The sequence below is a fragment of the Indicator indicator genome, chromosome 16, assembly GCF_027791375.1.
Source record: "Indicator indicator isolate 239-I01 chromosome 16, UM_Iind_1.1, whole genome shotgun sequence".
Taxonomy (NCBI): Eukaryota; Metazoa; Chordata; class Aves; order Piciformes; family Indicatoridae; genus Indicator; species Indicator indicator.
Genome location: NC_072025.1, coordinates 12,223,959 through 12,248,040, shown reverse-complemented (window position 1 = coordinate 12,248,040; position 24,082 = coordinate 12,223,959). Strand labels below are relative to the sequence as shown.

Sequence of the window (24,082 nt, the reverse complement as noted above, 5' to 3'; positions counted from 1 at the left end):
CCTTCAGATGTTTGGTGCAAGTACCTTTTTCATTAAAGCACAGTAAAACTCAGCCCTCAGGCATCAGAATTACTTACTTGCATGGATCCGTTGCAAATTAATAGTTTTTTCCAGTTCTCTCCGCAACTTAACTTCAGCTCCATACTTTCCAACTGTTCCATTATCCACCAGAATGAAATGGGAATGGAGATTATTTAGGACGTTTAGTTTACTTAATGGATTTAACAAGGTCTGATACGGAGCAACCACCTAAGCATAAGCACACAACAATGCCTTTTACTTGTAAAGATTCACATGTATTTATGTCAAACTTAACTTTGGTCTAGACACAAGAATTGGTGGCTCAACAAGAAACACTGACTCATAAGCATGCTTGGGTCAAGATACAGCTTTGACTCTTAACATTGTGCAGGAAAGCAGACAGCAATTACAAAAGGATTCTGTTCTGAAAGATAACAGGGAAAATATCCTCTCTGGGGAAAAACAAAAGAAAATAAAACAAAACAAACCACCAACTTGTGACTGCCCTGGCAAATAGGAGCACTGAGAGTCCACATCAACATTTTTCAACTTATTGTCCCCCCATGAATGTGAATTTTCCACAGTACTTCAGCATTATTTGTTATTTGATTCAGTAATGTCAGTATGGAGTAACAAAGGATTAAGTACTTCAGAACATGCTCCTCCTCTAGTGCATTTACATTTTGCAACTTGTTCATGCTCATGATCTTACGTAAATCAGAGATGTCACTGTAAAGCAACCATTCCAGTGATGCAAAGCAAGTGAAAAAACAGGCTTGAGCAGTGTCGAAAAATAAAGTCAGGTAAACAGTTATTTCAGTTAGGTAATGTATCCTTACATCTCTTCCAACAAGGTCATTTCTGTTTTCAATCACTCCCCACGGAGCAATCCCAATAGTGCAAATCTTTCGAGATGATCTGGAAGCATGTTCTCTTAAAGCATCACCAACATGTTTTGCAACACCTGTTTGCATACAAAAATGTCAAGGTAATGAATGCTGCATTTTATTAAGAAATACAAACGTTTTATTAATTAACTGAGCCTCTCAGGATCTAGCAACTTATCTGACATAGTACCAAGGAAAAAAGCATGGTGTTACATCTATTGGAAGGAAGCATAGTAGTAGGTATCAGAAAAAAATATGAGTCTATTAAGATCTAAACCCTTTGCAGTACATAACTGCACCTTTAATTGCATCAAGTCTTTCCTCCTACAGTTTCAAAAACAAAAACAAAACAAAGAAACCCCACCCAGCAACACAAAATCCAAACCAAACCAAAGAAGGCCCAACACCTCAGCAACTCCCACCATTGCTTTTTTCTCCTCTTGGCAACATTAAATAGCAGCCCATTTCTGACTACACAGGTTCAAAATGTACTATTTTATTGAAAGTGACCAAACTCACTCAAAGTTACTTTGTATTAAGATAAAGCTATGCATCTACTATATCTTTTGGCTCTTAGAAACCATAATCCAGTTAACTGTGCCTCTTACCTGTGTTCACTCCTCCAGTTATAATCCAGGCTCCTGTTGTTACTGCAGCTTTAATAAGACCTTTGCCAAGTAACTGTTTGATGCGTGGGTGAAGTTCAAATTTCTGCATGCCCCCATGTACTGATATAACAAGCTTCGGCAGCTCCATCTGCCATTCTTTAAGCATAAGTTGCAGAATAGCTTCAGGCTTAGTGTCATATGACAATCTCACATACTGCAGGCACAAGAAGAGTTAAAAGGGCTTTTTTAAAATTAAAGAAGAAAAAAGAAAGAAAAAAAAGAACTACCAGGATGTATTTCAGGATATATCATCCTGTTCCTGGCTATGGAGAATACAATTCATTGTCTTAAAACACGGCAGATGCTATAAATGAACAAGCTTACTTTATGACCTCCAGAATTAAGGACAAGACAGTCAACAGTTCAAAAGCAAGTTTTGGAAAGAGAACAACTCCAGAAAGACCACGTTACACAGTTCTACTGGCACAGTGACCTAGAAAATGAGTCTTTATGAAAGCACTGGGTGATCTCTAAATTAGGTAAAATTAGGAATATTTATGAAAGTTCTGCCATCTACTGGGGAGATGTTTGCACCTCCCCTGTGAAAGGTTTGACAGAAAGACAAGCTGTTTGCTTTTCCTTCCCTATCTCTGGTAGGAAGGAAAGCTGCATTCTTTAATAGAAAACCTCAAAACAGCTTTTTAACTTGCTATGTCTAAAAGTGTAAGATTAAGCAGATGGTTGATTAGTTAGAAATACTGCTGCATCTTTAATACAAGAGGAGGGCATGTTATGCAGAAACTAAGCCTTACTTGAATCAAGTTCTAACAACTAAAATCACTGTTCCAATAAACTGATTTTAGAAACCCCACTAGCACTCTGCAGGAGAACAGAAATTAGCATAGGCAGTTTGCTATTTCTGTATTCCTAGAGAAGGACTTGCAGCAGTTTTAAGCTAAGTATACAACAAGGAACCTCTCTGCTGCTCCTACAAACATGAAGAATTCTGCTAAGAACCCTCCTCCCTGGAAAGATGATCTGATCTAGAGCACTGGACTCTTTGAGGGCTGTGCTGGCTGGCCACAAAACACAGCTCCCTCAACTCAACTACTTCAGTTTGGCCAAAGCAGCCAGACTGTATCAGAACCCCTTGCAGCCTGTAACTGTGCAAGAGCATTACATCATTTTTACCACCACCACCAACATGTACAAAACAGTTATAAGAATATGTCCAAATTTCCCGTTTCCTGATTGCCCCAGTACACATGCACTTATGAATTAAGAGTTTGTTTCCAAAATTTTGATTTATTGGTACACTTGTTTTCAACTAATCCTCTCTCCCCACCCCCGAAAAACCTTATTCTAATCAGTAGAATTATGCTTTAATCGTTTTGAACAAATCTAAGGAAGCAGCATACTCCACATCTGTCCATAATTTTAGATTACTTTTCAGTTTAAAAATTATGAATAGAGTGTTAAAATGGTAATGCTATCTAACAGCTTCTGTAAAAATTTAACAGAAGTGAGCAAGTAAGCAGGAACAGGAGAGTAGGCTGTGTTTTCATGAAGCCTGAAACAGTGACGCTGAATTCTTAGTGTTTTGTTTTACTTAAGTAATTAAAATTCTTACTGCCCTTAGTAGTTTGAGGATAAGTCTGCATATGGATGCAACTAATTCTGATAGACCTGAACAACTTCTGTCACAAAAAATAAACTTTAAAACAGAAATTAGAAATAATTCAGGTAACAATACAGAACTACTAGGATAGTAGAGGGCACTGGGTTTGTCACAATACAGATGACATTGTTTTCAGCCTTCAATTTCAGAAGCTGAAGCATAAATCCATCTCTATCAACACACTTAGAGTAAGAAAAAAGTGGAAACATCATACATGCCTTAGCCCTGTAAGAATGAGAGCCACCTTGAAAGTTGATGACACCATAAGCATCAGTAGAGGTCTGTTCTGTATGTTTTTCCACTGACCATTCTTCTATTTCATGATTATAGTTTTCACCCAGCTTCACATCGGAGTATTTCATAGCAAGACTTGCAGTAAAACAAGCATGTTGCCTGACCAAGCGGCCACAACAGCACCTGCACCCAACCACATCATTTAAAATAACTTCAGTAAATATTGTAAGACAAGAGAGAAGACTTTCTTTTATCTATACCAGAGCTACACCAGACTTAAAAAGCAAAGATTCTAATTATATAACCCTCTTTTCCAGAGCAAGTCATATTTGTCATAAATATTTATAGCAAGAATTAATTACAGTACATAATTACGCAAAATGCTAAAGCTCACCCAGATAGAACGTTGGAGGCCAGAAGAAACTGATTCTTTGAAGCCAAGTAATTTATGTAACAATTATAAACCTGCGATTTATGTATTGCAGACAGTTCTTTATTCATTCATTATATTTGGTTTGCATCTAACCTTTCACCAACTTGTCTTTTGCAAAATTGATCAAAACTTTTTAAAACCTTACTATGAAAGCACTTGTTTTGTGTGGGGGAAAAAAATAATAAATATTGTAATTACAAATAATTCTTACCTGACAAGTTGCTGACAAATCTGACATCCTGGAAGGCATCTATTAAAAAAATAATTAAAAATAGGAGTAAACCTCAGCTTCAGTTTTAAGGGGGATGGTAGGGGACGGAGTCAGACCATTTGTACCACTTCATGTGCTTACAGAAAGATTACTGAACAGTAATCTCCAGTAAATGGAAAATATGCTGCCCAAGTTTGCCCATTTGTAACCAGGTAACTTGCCTGTCCTTTATTTTACATGAACATAGCATACTTGACATGTAAAACCACCAAAACATGCAAAGATTTCAGTCCTAACATTTCAGATGTGTTTTGGGGCTTTGAACCATCAATATCTGGAGCCCATGAATATTTCAGACTGTATTACCTGCTGTACTCAATCGGAAACACTTTGTTACAATGCTGAGAAGTTACTTATGGACCAGCATTTTCTTGGACTCATTCTAATCACACATGGTTGCATCTGTTCTACAAATTCATGCTCTAATACACCTCCAAGTCGAACTGCCTGTGTGGGAAGGCTATTCAATCACTTCTGAGCTGCATGTACAGAAAGTTATATTTGAACAAACTTTATAGTGTCTTTACATACAGTTTATTATATCATTTTTATCTTCTTCCATTTTAAACGTATCCCATGTTTTCCTCCTAGCAGCTTTCCTAACATTTAAAATTAGCAGAGTAGATAAATTCATACCACTGTTTTCCATAGCTTTTATAAGCAGCTGTTAACCAATTATGGATAAGAGCTACTGTGCAAAAATGTACAAATACAGCTATTATACAGTACTCTAAAACAGTTTTCAGGCTTTGGGCATAAACAAGCTTTTAATTCTGTCCTCCACAGAAGATCCACTGCTTTAACCATCCATGTTTTTCATATTGAGCTATAACTTTAGATCTTTTCTAACAAATTACATCAGAATTATCTATACTAAAAGGTATTGATCAACAAAACACTCCAAATACTCTTGTCTAGAGTTGATTCATTTGCACATAATACATGAACAACAGTAAGCGACTTTTAGAAACTGAAGGACAAAATCTGATGGGAAAGTTGTAAAGTGTGTTGTATGGTACAAGTGGGTTAAACTAAAAGGGTAAGTGTTGAAGATCACTTTGTTCCTCATGAAATGTTCTGGAAATTTTAACAACTTCCTAATTACTTGGTTTGCATTTGCAAATTTTCCATGTGGTACAATCATGGCTATAAATTCTAAAAGCTTCTCATGTCACATGGTTTCAAGGAATGTGGTGAATTATTTACAATAAATTAAAAATTCTACAGTATTTACTTTGTTCTTTTTCTGCCTACAGCCAAAGTTCTAAAAAGAAAAATAAGCCTCTGCCCCAATAAAAGAGATTTTAAACTTTTTTAATGGATAAGTGTGAAATAGAAGTTTTCTGAAGTTTGCAAGAATAAAGTTCTCTGCTGCTTTCAAACATATGAAGGAAAAAAAAATATAAAACCACAAACCATCAATGTGAAAGTCATGATAACAATAATAAATATCTAGGGAGACGAAACTGCCTCGAAATACCAATTTTTAATGTTTCCCATTTGTCTTTCTGTGACACAGGTATCATAACTTCAGACACCAAATTTAATCATTGTGGGGACTCTTGAATTATACCTGTAACATTTAGAGAAGGTAAATTAACAATTAGGTATGTCAGAGGAATTGCTAACTTGCTTGGTTTCTCAATTCTAATTTTGCATGAGTTATGCAAAATACTCTTTATTAGTCTCAGCCTCCCCTTTAGAAACACATTTCCTCTTTTTTTCTGTCTCATTTTTTCCTTACAGAATCTTAAGAATGAAAAATTATTGGATACTACATGAAATCTTTTGATTGGATATCCAAACTGTTCTTATCTGTCTTCCCTGGAAGCAAATATTTCCTCAGCCTTTGCTTTGTAATTTCTTCCCCACTACAAGTCTTTGTTTTTCTTTATTCTTCTATGAATTCTTCATCCCTTTTTCCTGCACTGTCAGGTTTCACCCTATAATCACAACACTGTTCTTTAAATTCCAGTAGAGGATATATCTAGCAGACGTTCCAGCTTCAGAACTATGTTACCAAAAAATCCCAACTGAAATAAAATCACACAACTCCCAGTGTAGACTCACTATGGACATCACTGGGAGGACTGAAAACAAGCAGCAAAGAGAACATTTATTAAAGATTTCTGCAATGCCAAAGGAATTGCAGGAAAAAATTAAAATAAATCCAAGCTAGACAGAAAGAGTGACAACACTGAGTCATGGAAGAGTGAACTAAAAAGACAGTATTCTGTACAAATAAACTAGTTAGAGCCAAAAACTACTATACATTCTTGTTAAACCATGACCATTCTCTTTATAGTACTTTATAGACTTCTTCTAATTTTTAAGAGAGCAAGGAGTTCTTAACATTTCTCACTCACCTGTGGGGGTCTTTTGAACTCGGTATAATATACACACACTCCCTCTTCGTGAAAGTATTTTCTATCCAAGTTTTCTGGGACTGAAAAATAAAAAGTGTAACAGTATTAATTAAATACAGAATCATATAACTCTGCAATGAAAAAAACTTTTAAGGAAACAAGAATTAGAATATGAGGGTGTTTTATTTAAAGATAAAGTCAATTAGCGTCTAACAGAGAAGGTAAAATCGTCATTTAAAGTTCTGCTGTCTCTCAAAAACTAACAAAGCCATATACAAGCCTATGAAAGTCTCTCACACTGCCTGAAAGTTGGTATCACCAGAATCATTACATAACTTACTTTACACACAAATCCCTTAAAACCCAAAGTAACAGTTTTCAAAGTCAACATTAAAATAGAAAAAATTTGCAATATGAAAATAAAGTTGTACAAAAAAAAAACCCAAACAAACAAAAAAACCCACCCCAAAAACCAAACGTGCTTTCTTGCCTTGCTAACAGTAATTTTTAAAGTCTGTTAAAATTTTAAAAAATTAACTGCACTACACTGAGGTAACAATAATTTCATCTATTTACATCTTTAATGAAAGTAATACTTCCACCTTGAAATTGCAGGTGAGGAAGTTTTCTAACAACATTGGAGGTCTTTTCTAGTAGCAATAAATAGGTCATAACCTTTGTTCTTCACGAAGAGACTTCTCACTTCATTAAACAAATTTAATTAAGATCTCTAAGCGGTGTTTTAAGCTTAAACTTGAAATATATTCTGAAACATGAAACTAAGGGTGTTTACTTCTTCAAATGCTTACCTGTTCTAATAACTGGACATCACCACATTTCAGTTGCTTTAAACAGCCAGGTAGCATTATCTTACACAACAATATGCATAATGCCCAGTGTCTACATCATGTCTCAGCAATAGATTGGGAAAGGCACTCAGACACGATTTGTAGTAATTAAAAACAAGAAAGTCTTGAGATGATGATTTGCACCTAATGAAATACTGCTTTAAATCCTCATTGAGATCACATTAAAATTTATTCATTGCTAACAACACGTTATGTTCATCTATATTTTACCTTAGAAAAAACTGAGAAATTCCATTCCCATTCTATTTAGCACAAGGGAAAAAAGGCTGATGAATAGTATTCACAGGTATCTAAACACAGGCCTGTGGAAGCTATGATGAAACTAAAACTTTTTTTTAACAGAAGACTCCATATAGATGGATGTTTTTTCACTCACCACAATTTCAAGATCAGTTTAAGATAGTACAGAAAAATTACTAGAAGTAAGAATGCACCAGCTGGTTTTAACGCAAGCCCCTGGAAAACTGCTCCTCAAATGCCCACCCTCTTCCAAAACATTTCCTAGACTCAGCAGAACTTTCCCACATTACTCATCATGATCTCCTTCCAATGTATTGTATCAGTGACCTTTGAGACAGCAACAAAATGCTGCTCCAGTTTCAGTCTTCACATTCAGAGGGCCACCCAAGGTGGATGAAAGTTGCAGGGTATGGGTACTTCCCAAGAGAGAACAAAGGGTGGGAGAAAGGTAGATGATGCACAATCCAGAGGGAGGAATCATTGCAGGGAACAAGAGCTACAAACAACAGAAGAGCACTCACACCATGTATTTTACATTTAAATTAGTATTTTAAATACCTGGAATAAATAACCAAAGCTATTATTCATGACTGTCCTGCCTCCTTTCCCTACACAGACAAAAGAACGCTGTTGCAAAAGAGAAAGAAAGGTCTAGCAAGGGAAAAGCAAGATACTAGAAATTATATGCAGACATGGTAGCAGTATAAAGGATTCCATTACATTTACGGTGCTTTCCCCCTCTTTTTTAGATTTTTGGTGAGGGTTATTTGTTTTTGGAGGAGGAGTGGTGGGGTAGTGGTAGGTTTGGGGTTTTTTTTGTTGTTGTGTTGCATTTTGTTGGCTTTGTTTCCTTCTCCTTTGGTGCAGAAGATGAAAGTGATTGAGTCTTAGCAGGCTTGTGAAAGAGAAGATGCTGTCCTCAAAATCAATCTCTAATCTTTCAGCAGCATTCCCCTCAGAGAAGCACATCACTTCCCTTGAAAGAGCTGAGTATTCCGTTCCTAGGACATCTGTGCCTCACATGAGCTGGGCTCAACATAGTCTTCTGATCTCTACCTTTATCAGAAGGCCAGCAGTTATAAAAATAAATTATATAAATGTAGTACATATATACATATACAAATATATATCATACTATATGTAAAAATACACATAGAGTAGGTAGATCAAGTTTTTAGCTTCCTCCTCTCTAAGTACTTTTTTAGCACTATTAAGCCTTAGCCTTTGTGTTATGAATTCCAGTTCTGGAAGGTGCTTTCTGCTTAGATGAGTGTCCCCACTGTTTATTTACATGGGTACATATTTCTGTACTTCATTTCTTTAAACTGAGGTCTTACATAGATCATTGCTTTAAGACTGCAGTAGTTTAAGCTTATATAGGAACTCTGCAAATCCTCCAGAATATAAAAAGTAAGACCAATTTAATACTTGAAGCAAGCTATCACAGGCAGAACATGCTAGATATTGAAAAGTGAATCATATAAACCACAAGTAATTGCATCAATTGCTTCATGCAATATTATTTTAAGTGGTGATCAAAGCTGGGGACAAGGAACACTGGCTCACAATGTACCACACCACTTTCCCTAATAAACAGTTCTGAAAATTTAAGAAACACCAAATGGATTAATTTTTATCTTAAAGCATGTAGTTTTAAGTACTCAAGGAGTTCTCTCTAATCTTCAGTAGTAAAAGTATTTTTATTAATGCATGGGGTACGTCTATGTTATTTACACAGAAGAGGCTCTATATTGTTATTAAAACATACTTAGAACATTTTATTTGGCAAAGCTAGACTTTCTCCAGACGCACCCCTACTAATTACAGAGTCTTGTTTCAACTGAGAGGAGAAAGAAAAAAAGAAAAAGAAAACTAAGAAGAGAACAAATTAAGTGAGACACATTTCCCATCAACTGGTAAAGATCACATTAAAAATGTAGGAAGAACTGACACACGGTGTTGCCTTCCCTGTAAGTATGAAATATTATTACATAATGTTCCTGTGGTGACCAGAAAAAGGAAGATGACATAAGGACATTATTTAAAATAAATCAGTTGCAGCAATTACTTCCTAAGAAGTGTTTCCTAATCAGCTAAATATTAAGTTCAAATAGGAGATCAAATCAGTAGTGAAAAATCAATATGCAAGTCACTGACTTTTATAAAACTGCCTACTCTTATTAATCTGTTATGCTGGTGTATTTTAGAAGGTGTACTTTACATGATGGTTACAGCCAACATGGGGCAGGAGCCCTCAATACAGGGAGCTCTGAAGTGCTGCTATTCGAGAAAATGGAAAGAAAGGGGGAGAAGGAAGGGGGGAGGAAGGGGAGAAACTATGAACCTTACCCCAAAACATATGGTCAGATTTTAACAAAAAGCACAATTAGTATCAACATATAATGAGATACTTCCTTTCAAATTCACCTATCAATAAAAAACCCCTTGAGTTTTACAGATTCTCCCCACACACATTTCAAATCTCTCAGGCTAAGTACAATTTATTACTTACAAAAAAAAAAAAAAAAGGTACAATTAATATTACTGCAGAACTACTTTCACTTTTTCCTACAGGAAAGTTATCTATCAAAATTTCATCACATTAAGACCTCTTAGAAGTTGATGTTGGGAGGATCTCATCTGCACACTGAAAACCTCTTAAATTCCACTTGTTGGAAGACGTACTTTAGTACCTACTAACTTCTAGTCCCAAAGTGGCCAACGAGGCTCAAACTCTTAGTTACAGAGGGTTATGAATGATACTTCCTGCTGCCTGTACTGATTTCTAAGCAGACAAAGCTCAGTGTCTTCAAGTACTTCTGAAAGAACTTCAAGAAACAAAAAAACACATACATTTGATTCAACATGCTGGAAGACATATTCTTAATCTGGGATCACGAATAAAGGAAATACTTTAAACTATTTCCAATAAATAAATACTTTCATAACACCTTCACAAGCATTGAAATATTTATAATTGCTATTTGAAACAAAACTTACACAAGTATTTGCTGAACTACAAACTCAAGATAAGGTGACCCAACCACAGTATTCCTACTTCTGGAAGTATCTAAATGCCAAAATAATCCCACAGCCTTTTACAATAGGTTTTACTATAGCCATTGCAGTACTAGCTATTTTTGATTCGCCAACAGCATCAGCAATCCAAAGCACCAATAACAGAAATTACTTAAGTGTATCTGCTCAAGATGCAAGAATTATTTATGTTATCTTTACTGAAATTCATAATGTGTATTTTCAGCAAGTCTCCTTGCAGAACAAAACTTTTAATACACAGTTAACTATACCTTAAGATTTTGCATATAGCAAAACAAACAAAACCCAAAAAAAAGCAGTCACCAAAGTACAGTATGAGATCAGCAACCACCTATCACTCCTGCTTCAACTCACATAAGTGTTTATAAGAGCCACCTATTCAAGATATTAAAATAATAAGAGTAAACTCTATCAGGGCAGCAAGTGATTCACAACAGTACAGCAAAGCCTTATCAAACTATTGTGAAATTGTGCAAAGTTTACCCCAAAAAGCTTGCTCTGAATTATTTTCTTTATGGAAAGTCAGCCTTTCCGTTTGCAAGATCTCAAAGTAATTTTCATGACTTTTAATGAACATAAATATGACAGGCATAGATGTAACTGACAGTCATGAATTTGTTCCTGTACAAAAGGATCTGTTTATTCTTCTTACTCATTTGTGATACTGCATACTGTTGGAGGTTCTTAAATTACAGAGTATTTGCTACAAAACTAAAAATTGAACTTATCTCAAACGTAGCACTTTCAATGTCAGCAGTTCTGCTGACAATTTTTCTATAAAGCTGACCTGCTGAATCAAAAAACTGACCTGGCTTAAAAAATAATTTTCCAAACTGTGACCTTTGTGGAAGGCTACTAAAAGAGATTTCAATCACTGATTACATATACTTCAGTTTCAAATTTAGCAGTCATATCACTTTCTATGGCATCTCATATTTCATCTTTCAAATCTCTACTTGCATGTATTGAACTGCCATATGGTGTAATAGTTTACATTTGTTCTTTATTTGAAAATAAACAGACTCTATATTCTTTCCCCCTCACCACAAAATTTCAAAAACCCCTTAATTTTCCACTTGGGCAAAAGAAAATACACGGGAAGTGTCAGCAAGGCAGAAAAACAAGAAGAAAACAGTGGAAACTGTCTGCAGTAGGAATACTCAATGCTAGCACTGCCACAGAGCAGAACGTCCTATCTGTCTAGGTCACTTCCAACCAACAAGATAAATTTCAAAACATTTCTAAGAGACATTCTGTACTATGAACGTCCTTTAGCTTGTCTATTCAAGGAAGTGTCCACTGACAAGTTACTGCTTATGTAACTATACATACTGCACACACTCTTTTCATGATTTACAAGAGGATCTGTTATCTCAGAGACCCGCTCCATTAGCCAAACACGTGCTAGACCATGGGACTGAACTGTGATCCCTGCCCAGCCAACTAACTCCTAGCTGTAGCTGAAAGGCAGGAATTCCAGACAAACCTTTACCTTCCCACTTTTATACTCAATACATCTAATAGAATCAAATCAAGCCAAACAACCAAGATGTATGTGATACCAAATTAAATCCATGCATATCAAGTAGCGTAAAATCTGTAAAACTTCTTGTGGGAAGAGGCACATGAATAAAATGCAACGTAACCCTCACTGCAAAGAGTGCCAGCAGGGGCTTCAAACCCTTAAGGCAGCAAGAACTCTGCTCCAGACAAGGCATCTGGACTTGTTCTTAGTACAAATTAACTGAAAGATACTGAAAACATGCATCCCAGGACGAGCATTGTGTATGGGGTGGCGTGAAAGATTTATGCCTACATTTCTCAAAAAAAATACCTAAAAATCTTGTACCGAAAACAGTAGCAGAGCACAACTGAATTTGTCAAGGAAACATTTATCACTTGAGGAAGGTCTTCAGAACTTCAGCCAACATTCAGTAATTAAGCAGATGGGAGGAAAAAAAAGAAACATGTAGGCAGTTTGATGCCATGTATTTGCTAACATTTGTGTTACACTCTTGGCTTCAGTAAAACCCAGACATTTAATTTACTTGCTTTCCTTGCAATTCAAAATTACATACCTCTATAATTACTCTTTGCTTTTGTGTTGGTGAGTTTTTGAGTTTTGGTTTGTTTTTTTGGGGGGTTGAGGGGTTTTGTTTGTTGGTTTATTTGGGTTATTTGTTTGGGTCATATTCTGTTGGTGTTTTGTTTGTTGTGCTTTTATGTTAAAAAATAATAATAAGAGGGGGGAAGAAAACAAAGCATTGCCAACTAGTGTTACAAACTATATTTAAAAGACAACTCTTGAATAAATACTGTCTGTCCAGAGAATACACCACACACACAAAATGTGCTCCTGAATCAAAAGCTAGAGTATCGGTCAACCTTGCCAATGTTTTAAGTAACTTCTTTAGAAAGTATAGGCATGTGCAATATAGAAGATAAAAAAAGCCAAATATTATCAGAATGCCAAATGATGTTTATCCAGAGTTCTTTAGCATATCCCTGTGAAGTGTATCACTCTAAATGATAAAGACTATACATTAATCTTAAATTTTTGCTTAATCCACTACATATGAGAGCTGTTGCAAGGCTGGTTTACCTGCTGTCCACAAAAGGATTATTTCATTATTATTCTGAACTACCAGCCTCATCTACAAGAAAACGTCCTTTCATGTGTTTTTTCCCCAAATCACTGGGGCACCTCTTGTCACAGAACCCAACCAGCACACTGACAGACTCATCACGCAGGAAAGGTGTCTCTGCTATGTTGAAGATCCTGTTCTGAGCAGAATGGTCCATCTACATTCACTTGACTCATGAGAAACCAAATAGCTCTGGTTTTCTGGGTTGAAAGACTTCTCTAGTGAAAAATACTACTACAGTCCTGAAATTACATTGCTCAATGGGGGGAAAAAAACAAAACACCTAAAAAAAAAAAAACACCTGGTTTTGTTTTATACAAAACTGTTGAGGAAGCAAGGAAGGGAAAAGGGCACTCAGAAAAAGTCTTCTGTCAGTTCTCCTACATGCTGTATTCAGAGGTAGACTTCAAATGAGCCAGTGAGCAAAGATATGAATCTTCCTCTCAATGGCTCCCTTAGTACTGAAAACAAACCTTGCACAATCCTATTCTTTATTAAACAGTTGAGGAGATTTGCTCTAAACAGTTTTCACAGCAATCCAGGTCTCTAACAGAGCAGCTATTGTTTCATCAAGTTCTTCTCTGACGTAACACAGTCATCACAGAACACACCAAATCCTCATGCAGTTTTGGATGCAAAGCATATTTGGGTTTTGTCAAAAGGGATTTTTCACAGCTCTCAAAAGCTTGACAAAAACTATTCCAAGGTGCTATTTGAAGAACTGCTACTTCTATGAGAATTTTTTCTCCATTCAATCACAAAGCATAAAATTTATCTGTTTAGGGATTTCTTTTTTATTTTCTTTTGTAGATTAGTTTAAACCAGAAGACCACAAATTCATACACACAATTTAATATTCTGAAATAATTAATCTTGATGAATCAGAATAAAACCCACAGGCCTCATACTTTTAGGACATTTTTATTACGTTCAGACTCAATCAACTATATCCACATTATAGGGAAAGTTATCCTCTAACTACAACACACATTTTAGTGGGAAATTCAAAGCAAATCCAGCATAAAGTTTTATTTGTTTGTTTTCTTAAATTGCTGGTTTAACACCCAAGTGAAAGTGCATGCTGTGCTCCAGTAGGACCAGTCACAAAACTACTCCCCCTTTTTAGAAAGTATTACATCTTAAAATGCAGACATTGTCCATACAAGGCATAAACAAATTTTATTATTTTTTTATTTCTCAACTTTCATCAACAGGATTTGGAATTTTGGTAGGAAAAAAAAACACAGCAGAAGCTAAATCAGTTTCACTGCCATAAACTGGACTAAGTAAATACATTTCAAAATAGTTTACGTTTTCAATTCTCCCAACTAATGAACTACAAAGCTAAAGAAAGCTATAACCTTTCCAAAGAATCACAGAAGAATCACATCTAGATGCACTCCATAATGTATTTCAAAACATATACATGGCTATGATCTAGAAGCAGCAAACCACTGACTTTTCAAAGAAGATGAAAATAATTCTTTACTCCCTAAAAACAACCAGGGATGGAAAAAAAGACAGAAAAGAAAACACGTGGTGGTAGCTGCAAGGAAAACACAGCTATGGCTTTTCAGCCAGCATTTTTAACTCTAATACCTACTTTGTTCAAATGAGAAATTAAGTAAATACATGGAAAAGTACATAGGAATGGTTTCAAATCTGCCACACAGTGCCTGCTTCTTTCTGATATGGTCTCTCATTCAAAACCTATTTTTAGTTATATCAAGGTTCAATTACTCATATAGACCAATCCCAGACCCATTACATTTTTAAACATACAGCCTACTTTTCCTTCCTCACCTACAGTGATACATTTGGATCATCTGCATCCTCTTCACCAAAGATTTAGTTTAGCTACAGTCATTCTAATCTTGCCATTGATGCAGATTGCAAGCCTACACACTCTCCTAAATAAGACCAGCAGGAAAGCAGAATCAGCATATCTACACACCAACACACAACAGAAATTATGCCAAGCCATTTTAAGTGGGTTAAGTAATTCCTGTGGGTATTGAGGATGGCCACTCTCCCTGGACCTTTCCACAAGGACCAAGGGGACACACTGTGCACAGCTTCTAAAACCTCTGCATTCCTTGGACCACCAGATTTACTCCATAGGAAAGACTTAGTTTGGTCCATATCCCACACTTCTGGCAAGTGGAGGTAAACCAGTTCTTAGACCCTGAACCCACTGGCTGTCCTCCCCAAGCAACTTGCCCATCACATAGGGAATATAAATCACAGACACAAGAAAGGAGCTAGTGGTAGCCACCTCTAGTGACAAAAGAGTAGGAAAGGATTTCTGCAACCAGACATGTAATTCATGCTACCTGCAACTTGCTTTCAACTCGTTCCCAAGTGAAAAAAGCTCAGCCCTGGCAGTTGCTACTCACAGACCGCATACAGGTGGCAAGTTCACTTCACCCAGTGCAAAGGATAATTTCAGCTTTATTTGAGCTGCAGATTTAAAGAAGGTCCTCCCTTTCTGGTTCATGAAGTGCATGGACATCTGATTATGCATTATGTGCTGAAGCACATTACAACGTAAAAAAGCAAGGTGGAAGGAGTAGATGTTGTTGGTCTTGCTCTACAACTTTCTTAGCCTGTTCCATTTACAGATCTGACTTATTTCTAATGGCATATGAAGAAATGTACTTCTCTATCATGACGATTTTGGTGCCTCCTGACTTAAGTAGGCTATTATTAACTCACTAGAGCAATGGAAACTTGTTATCACTAAGGGATTTTTGACATAGCTAGCCTCAGACAAACCTTTGAGTACTGAAAAAACCCGCACAAACAAACTACACCAGAACCAAAACACAACAAACTAACACAAAAGAAACTACACGAACAAAAAAACCCACACCAAACCAGGAAGCGTTATGTTCACATTTTAAATTATTATAGTTCAATTAATATTTCTCTGAATATTATAGGCAAAAAGGAATGAGAACATTCTAGTGGGCATGTGAAATACATGACAGCACCAGACCACAGCTAAGGATTGCAAAATTTTACATAACTTATCTTCAGAGTATCAGGGAAAAATCAATTCATTTTTAACACCAAAACTACTAACATTAACTACTAACACTGGAAAAAAGGCTTAACTCCTAGTGTCTCTTCCTCCTGCCTGTACACATGAGCACGCCAATGTGACAGTATTTGTTAACTACAGTAGAAGTGAATATTTTGGTCATCTCTACCATGGACCAGAGTTCTGTAGAGACTCGAATAGGATGGAGAAAGCAAGATGAGCTGGAAGGAAAACCAAGTCAAAACAATAATTTGCCTACTACCCATTGCAGAATTGCAAAGGCTTACGTATTTTTAAATTCCACTCACTAACAAAGAGCTACTGGATTCAGTTAGACTTTCATTGTCTATCAAGGCAGAGAACAAGCTCTTGAAACAGAGCTCCCTTGGTCTGCATCTGCTCAAGAGTGCACACTGAGTAAAGCCCTCATATCTCAGGGCCTAAGTAGCCTGACAGCATTCTAGAGACGTCCACCTCTTATCAGAAGATAAAAATTGCCCACTAAAACTATTTAAGTAGTTTCTGTTTACTCTAAAAAAGAGCAAAGAAAAAACTTAATTGGGTTTATTTAGGCAAATGTGAAAGCACCTAATCACCATCTGAAGGAGAGGGACTTTTTACAAGAGTGTCCACCAACAGGACAAAGCGAAATGGATTTAAATTGCAGGAGAATAGGTTCAGAGTGGATCTTAGGAAGAAATCCTTCACTATGAGGGTGGCAAAGGAATGGATTGTCCAGAGAGGTTGTGGATAACCCCTCCCTGGGGATGTTGAAGGCCAGGTTGGATGGGGCCTCGAGTAACCTAGTCTAGTTGAGAGGCATCCCTGCCCATGGCAGGGAGGTTGGATTAGGTGATCTCTAAGGTCTCTTCCAGCCTAGGCCATTCTATGATTCTATGATAATACATAAGGCTTATTTAAGCACTTTAAGTTTACACCCTCTGTTTTTGAGGAGGGAGGAAACACTTGTCTGAGCTACTGTGTCTGATTTTTTGATTTCTCATGAGACTAGTTTCACATAAAAATTGAGCTCCCTATCACAACCTCATATTGACTGCTGAAATCTTGTCTTACATTGACTTTCCCATTAGTGTTCGACTACTATGAGCAAATTCTGACTCAACTACACTCTTATGTCCCTCTTCATGAATATTTTTATTAAATATTATAACCAGAGCTGTAAAACCTACACAATGCAATGTATTGAGAGAGCTCAGTTACTCATTTTATCTCCAAGTTAACACTTGAAATGTACCATTTTACTGAAAGCACTGCAAAGCTTCCTATTGTACCATCCTTCAGATGCACAAAGCACTGCTTGATTAAGATACAAGCACAGAGCTGGTTAGCTTTAATGCAGAAAGAAGCAGAAGAATGTCTTTTGGCATTTCTCTTATCTTTGTAAGATTGTAAGAAGCAATCTTACAAGGTTGCTTCAGCAAGCTTGAGTTCCCAAACTGAGTATTCAGGTCTCAGATCAAAGGCACAAAACTCCTACCAAACACTTGCATCAACATTAAATACTCCAATTTATCAAATTGGACAGTATCAACTGAAGAGCAGAATGATCTGCAAGGACAGTAACTCCTTTTGCTCTAGCAGGGAAAACTAAATATCTCTGATAAAAAGAAGATCACCTCAAGAAAAAATAAAAATTGAAGCTTAAAAAAAAAAAAAAAGAGGTCCATTCCAAATAACTGTTCACTAACTGAAAGTATAATGAAGCAATGTGGGTAGTTTCAAAGTAGGTACAATATATTGTACCAGCCTTACCTCTTAATTTTTATTTGTTGCACAGTGATACAGGTATCCTATAAAGCAAATAAAAGAAACTACTGGTTTTCAGCTCTCCCACCATGTGTTGATATAGAATTGCAGGTTACCCATGGAACTGAACTACCTGCAACACATCTATGTTAAATACCACAAGCCTTAAAAAAAAAAAAAAAAAAAAAAAAAAAAAAATCACTCAGAACTTAAATACATGATTTTTAGAAATAAAGAAGCTTGGTATTTTGGGGAGGTTTTTTGGGGTTTTGTGTTTTTGGTTTTGTTTTTTTTTTTTTTTGCAAGGTGAGAGGACCAACAAATTAAATTACATTGAGAGATCACACCACCACTTGTACTTCGTAAATGTTCTCTGTTTATGGTCGTTTCTTCCAGTATACTCACTTTAGTAAAACTCAGCAACACCCAGTGGTATGTGGCACAAAGGCCTGCCTAAGCTGTACTGGACTTACACCTTGGATCCTCTTGACATCCTGGGAGAAAGGAGCAAAGACAGACTATTATTCTAGATAAACAAAAGACAACAGTAAGGAGGTGCCCAGGAACGGCAAAGTCAAGATATATAGGGGAAATATTTGCTTTAACTGATGGAATTTTTCAAATTAGTACTACCAAGTACTATGAAGACTCCCTAAACCAGCACATTACTACCTGGAAAAAGAAATATGGTAGCTTTGATATCAGAATGAACCAATTCAGACACAAACGGGGCAGAAAACTAAGGCATGGGAAATCAGGGTGGCAACACGAGAAGTAGGACATTTCCTTTGGTAGCATAGATACTAAGTTAGCAAGACAGCTGAGCTGATCTAAGTATACTGTCAAGGTACATCAAAACAATCCCCCAAAGCACACTTACACTAGCTACCCAGGAAAATACTACAGGTCTGTCATACAAAAAGAGCATTCTTTTTAAGCACCTGTATCCTGATGTTCAGGAAGGAAAGGAAGCTAAGATGGTATTTCTTTATTTCTTGGAGAGCTGCCAAGGAAGTCAGAACACACTGCCTAAGGTCACATTTTAGGTGAGCAGATACCCTGGTTTTCAGAACAGCATTCCTTCTCATCTGGCACTTAAAATGTTTTTTTCCTAATTCATGGTATAATTAAAACCCAGCTAACTCCCAATCTGTTAATTACAAAAGCTCTCTTGTCCTACACACAAGATCTTTACATTTGTCAGAAAAACCCTGAAAAATCCAGTAATGACACCCAAGAGGATTGGCAAAAAGACTAATGTTATCTTAGCTGAGATACGCTCTCTGCAGAGGAAAGAGCTGTTCTGAATCCCCCTCAGTCTCCACAGAGCAAGCCTAGGGACTCATTGCCTAATTAGCTTTGTGAACAGTCCTCCCCCTCTGCAAAGTCCACCTGTATTCTGCAGACTCTCTACATGCAAGCAACTGAAAAACATCTTTCTACAATACGAAAACAGCATTTTTCTGAAAGCAGAAAAGCTTTAGTCTTCACATTTACTATATGAGGAAGAAATCTCAGCCCCAAGTTTACTGTGTCATGTTGCTCAGCAACATTCTATGACCATACTAGTACCAAGTATTTCTCTCCTGGGCTACAAAACAAAGCACACCCAGGTGATGCATTCGAACAACGACCCATTTGTTGGCAGCCTTCATCACTGCAGAACATTCACCTGTATGTAACACTATCTGGCAGCCCAAACCAGGACAAAGACAGTGAGTGTTTTCTGCCCTCTTTCCCTATATGAGTAACCTAAACAGATTGCTTTAATAATGCAATTGAAACAATTGCAGAAAATTTAACAGTGAAGAGTTCAACATACAAAGGTAGGATTTACATGGAAAACTGCATGCACACAAACTGTGGGTTTTCTACAGCTGAAAACAACAACAAAAAAGTTTTTTTCTGCATAAGATTTTTGTTAAGGAAACCAAGAATAACACAGACCTACTGCTTAATGAGGCAAAAGCATAAATCCTCATCAAAAGCATTTCTGAAGTTGGCACAAATTAAAAGAACAAAGGTTAGCTAAGGGGATATTTCTGTTTTTCAATGCCTCTGGCTGCAATGCCAGTTAACACCGGTTTATGAGGTTAATGTCCATGCCAGCCTTCACATCTTTGCTTAGTGCCCCTCACACAGGCCAAGGTACATGCTCGCAGGGCTGCCCCATGGGATAGTCTGCAGCATAAGCCCCTGAACATTCTCAGCAGCACAGGTAAGGAGTCAGTAAACCATAGCCTGTGAAATTAGGAGGACTGTGCCTCTTCCAACTAGTTCTGCACCCAGAGGCACTGCAACACCAGATGATGATAACTTTCTAGAAATTTTTCCAGGGTTTGTCACCTATGGTATTAGTGATACATTTCTCTTTCCCAGGTGCAAGATCACTACCATGAACAGGAATTCCTTCAAGAGCAATCACTCTCAAACTTCTTGGCCAGATTACCCTCAGCCATGCACTCCTCTAATGCCTTCAAATGAAGCTTTATTAAATTTGCTGTTTAACAGAATTCTGCAAACTACAGTTTAGTCAACACTGCAGCCTGAGAACACAGAAGAAATTCTTAAGACTTTGACACATAAAACATAGTTAACTGCAACCCCTCTTATAGATTAACTGATTTTATAATTTAGGAGAAACTTGATTAACAGTTTTGTAATTACACAACTGGTACTTTTATGCCCCATCATGTGTCGCTTACGCACAGGTGACTGGAACTATACTTGCACGACCACAGCATCCATGGGGACAAGCTTTGAAAGGAAGCTGAACTTTTTCAGACTGGCTCTAGCCACAGACAGGTAAACCACACTGAGTTTACTACACAAAGCAAATATACAAACAATTTTAACTATGCTGTACACTAGCACGATTGTCTGAACCTGGCCACTTGGCTGCTGTTGTTGAGCCCTATCAGATACATTAGTAGAATGCAGCTTTCCTGTCTCCTACCCCAAAAGCAACAGGTTCAGCTTCTTGAGAAAGTTAAACAGGAATAGGAATAGCACTAAAACACAAATAATCAGCATGTTAAGAACATGGAGGAAAAAAAGATCTAGCAATACTTTATTATGTGAGAAAAGTTACCAGCAGCAGATCATTTGCCAACAGAAATAACTTGATGGAAGATGTTGATGCAGCTCAGTTCACAACCTACAGGCAAAGCATACTTGGTAAGAAAGTCACCTTACATCTGATAGCAAACATTCAGAAAAGAAGATCTGTAAGCGTAGTAACGTGCAGACATGGTCTGCAATGCAAGAGGCTACAGAACCTGACTTCTGATGGTGCAGTTCCATCCACACTGGGTGTGGATGTAAGGAACCCATGGAGAGCAGGTGACGCAGAGAGTATCCAAACACTCGCTAATACAACAGCACAAGTCACCTTTTGGGCACCTCAGAGCAAGTTTCTAAAACAGCTTCAAACACCATGTCAAGTTTGGGGTGCCACAATCCCATTTCCCTAAGCTGTTGCACATGATCCCATTCTAACTCATACCAGCAGTAGCATTTACACAGTCACGTGGAGAGTCAAGTCGGTGAAATGACCAACAAAATAATCCTCAGGGGTGAAAAAAAAAAGGGGGAGGTGATGTTTATTCAGTCCAGGTCCCTGAAACAGTGACTGAGCACAGGAGAAAAGCGCAAAGGGACAGGTGGTGGTGGCTGTCACAAAGGGTGACAGCCAGATCTTAGATGAGTTTAGACTGGATTACAGCCACACCTTTAAAAAGTTTTGGCAGACTGGGGAGCAGCTAATAAAGATGCTACAGACTTGAACTTCAACCCTGCCCCATATCTGAGGTTATTGCCCTGCAACACAGGCATCTGCACCTCAAGCACTCCAGGTCAGTCTTGGGAATTATATTGTCAATGAAGTAAGTAAATAGTTAGCAGTCCAGGTCTTCCCACCTTATCAATCTAGAAGTGCCCCAAGTGTAGAAATGTTTAGACTACATCTGCTTGTGAAATACAGTACTCCTAACAGAGCAACCAGAAATTCATTTGCAGAAGACATAAATGTTAAAATTTTAATTTAAAAAAGAAATAAAGTTTTTAAAAGTCAAGTTTGTCAAGTCCACATTTGATGAGAACTGAAAAATCACTTTTCAGTATTAGGAGGAAAAACAAAAAACACACAAAACCAACAAAACACCAGTAAAAAATATCAGCAGGTATTAGGAAAAGAAGCATCAGCCAGGGGCATCCTGCAGAATTCCACCTAGTACAAGTCAGGGGATTACAAAATGTAAACACAGTTTCTGTTGTCTTTTAGCAGAGGTGACAAGAATCAAGTAGATAAGATCAAGCAAATAAGTACCTCTTTGGGTAAAGGTAAGTGGGAACAGTGCATTCAACAAAAGCCAGTATTCAGTTGCAATAACCATTGTGTTAAGACTGACTGATCTGTAACAGACACTTTCCCAGGCTCTGAAGATTACTTATATGATGGTGAAAGACTTAACACCTAGATTAATTTAGAGCTGTAACAGAGAAAGTATTCTCAAACAGGAAAGCATTAGTATACAAAAGCAAAAGACTGCGGTAATCACCCAAAAGGTTGTCTGTAAAAAAAAAAAATACATTAAAAAAAAATCAAACCAGAACTTAATAGAAATATGTCAATTTTCAGAAATTGCAGATGTTGTTGTTGTTTTATATACCATTTGATTAGTACTAAACTATTAAAGGTAGAATCCAACATCACTGGGCTTTACAATCCTGCAAGCAAAAAGCCTGACTAGGCTGCTACAGACCTTCAAATAGCTTCAAAGCTGTCCAGCTGAGGAGGGGGCCTCTCCAAAGCGTTGCTATTACAATTACCAGCATAAGTCTAGACATGGATAAGATTCATATATGCCTAATTTTCATATGCAGACAAACTCCACATTTGAAACCGACTATTAGCCAGTTGCATGCATTTTGAAAAACACATGAAGTGTGCTTACACAAAATAAGCACATGTTGGACTGTATCTGCAGGTAAACTACTGATCTCCATGGACAGGCTGAAGATGAAGTAGCAATAAAGCTTTGCAAAGGCTTTTTCTCTGAAGTTGGATTGTCTTCTGAAAACATCAGCTATCAAATTATACAAAACAGAGTATCAACTTCATTACTGAATCAGTCTGTCAAATTCTGACTTTGCAGCTGTAGGAAAAAAAACAAAACATGCTAGCACACAAATCACATGCCACCCTCCTTCAGCTGAAATCAAATGGAATAAAGATGGGTTGGGATACATGAGCTCAGCAATCTCACTTTTGCCAGAAACACAGTTTTCAGACATTTCAGAAAATCTGGCAATAGAAAAAACGTAAAACAGCTCAAGATAGAATGGGTTTGTAAGAGTTTCTAGGGAAAAAAAAATATTGCTCTTAATAATATAAGTATTACATAATCCATGGCTTTGAGGTGACTTTCAGGATTTTTTTAACCATAATTTCCCAAAACTAAGGTTTAATACAAGTCTACCACCCCAGTAACATCTGAACTTTGCTTTAGATGAGGGGGAAAAAAAATAAGTGTATAACTTATAAATCATATTGAATGCATTCTGTGCTGTTACCATATTTTTAACCTCTCCTTGGCAATCAACCACTACACTTATCTTACAGATTATTCCTGCAACATCCTCATACCATAAGCTGTCAAACAATTTTCCCAGTTAAACTATCAGCACCACAATGGGCACTACTTTCACCCACGTTTACCAGACTTTTCATACTGTTCTTGGGAAGGAAAAATGTGATACAGTTAAGGGTAGTAATGTTATTTATTCCAGTTTCTGTCACTTTTTCTAATTCATCATTCCATCAGAATTTCACTGGCCTTCCCTTCTGTAGCCTCTGGCAGTGCACACCGTGTCTGCCTTGCAGAGTAGTAGGAATAAGGCAGATTGTCTGCAAGAATTGCAGTGGCTGGGGAGAAAAACTGGAGCTGAACTGTGGTTCCAGC

At 37.0% G+C, this 24,082-nt stretch overlaps 1 protein-coding gene across 1 annotated transcript in view; it reads right to left on the bottom strand.

Moving 5' to 3' along the window:
• Positions 1-24,082, bottom strand: part of TRPM7 (transient receptor potential cation channel subfamily M member 7) — a 56,013-nt gene that overhangs the window by 28,378 nt on the left and 3,553 nt on the right. Inside the window, exons 2-7 of the mRNA XM_054387714.1 lie at positions 6,499-6,578; positions 4,073-4,111; positions 3,413-3,611; positions 1,517-1,730; positions 861-985; positions 78-249 (exon numbers count right to left, since the gene is read on the bottom strand). Of these exons, the coding sequence (XP_054243689.1) occupies positions 78-249; positions 861-985; positions 1,517-1,730; positions 3,413-3,611; positions 4,073-4,111; positions 6,499-6,578 (829 nt within the window). The remainder of the gene's footprint in view (positions 1-77; positions 250-860; positions 986-1,516; positions 1,731-3,412; positions 3,612-4,072; positions 4,112-6,498; positions 6,579-24,082) is intronic.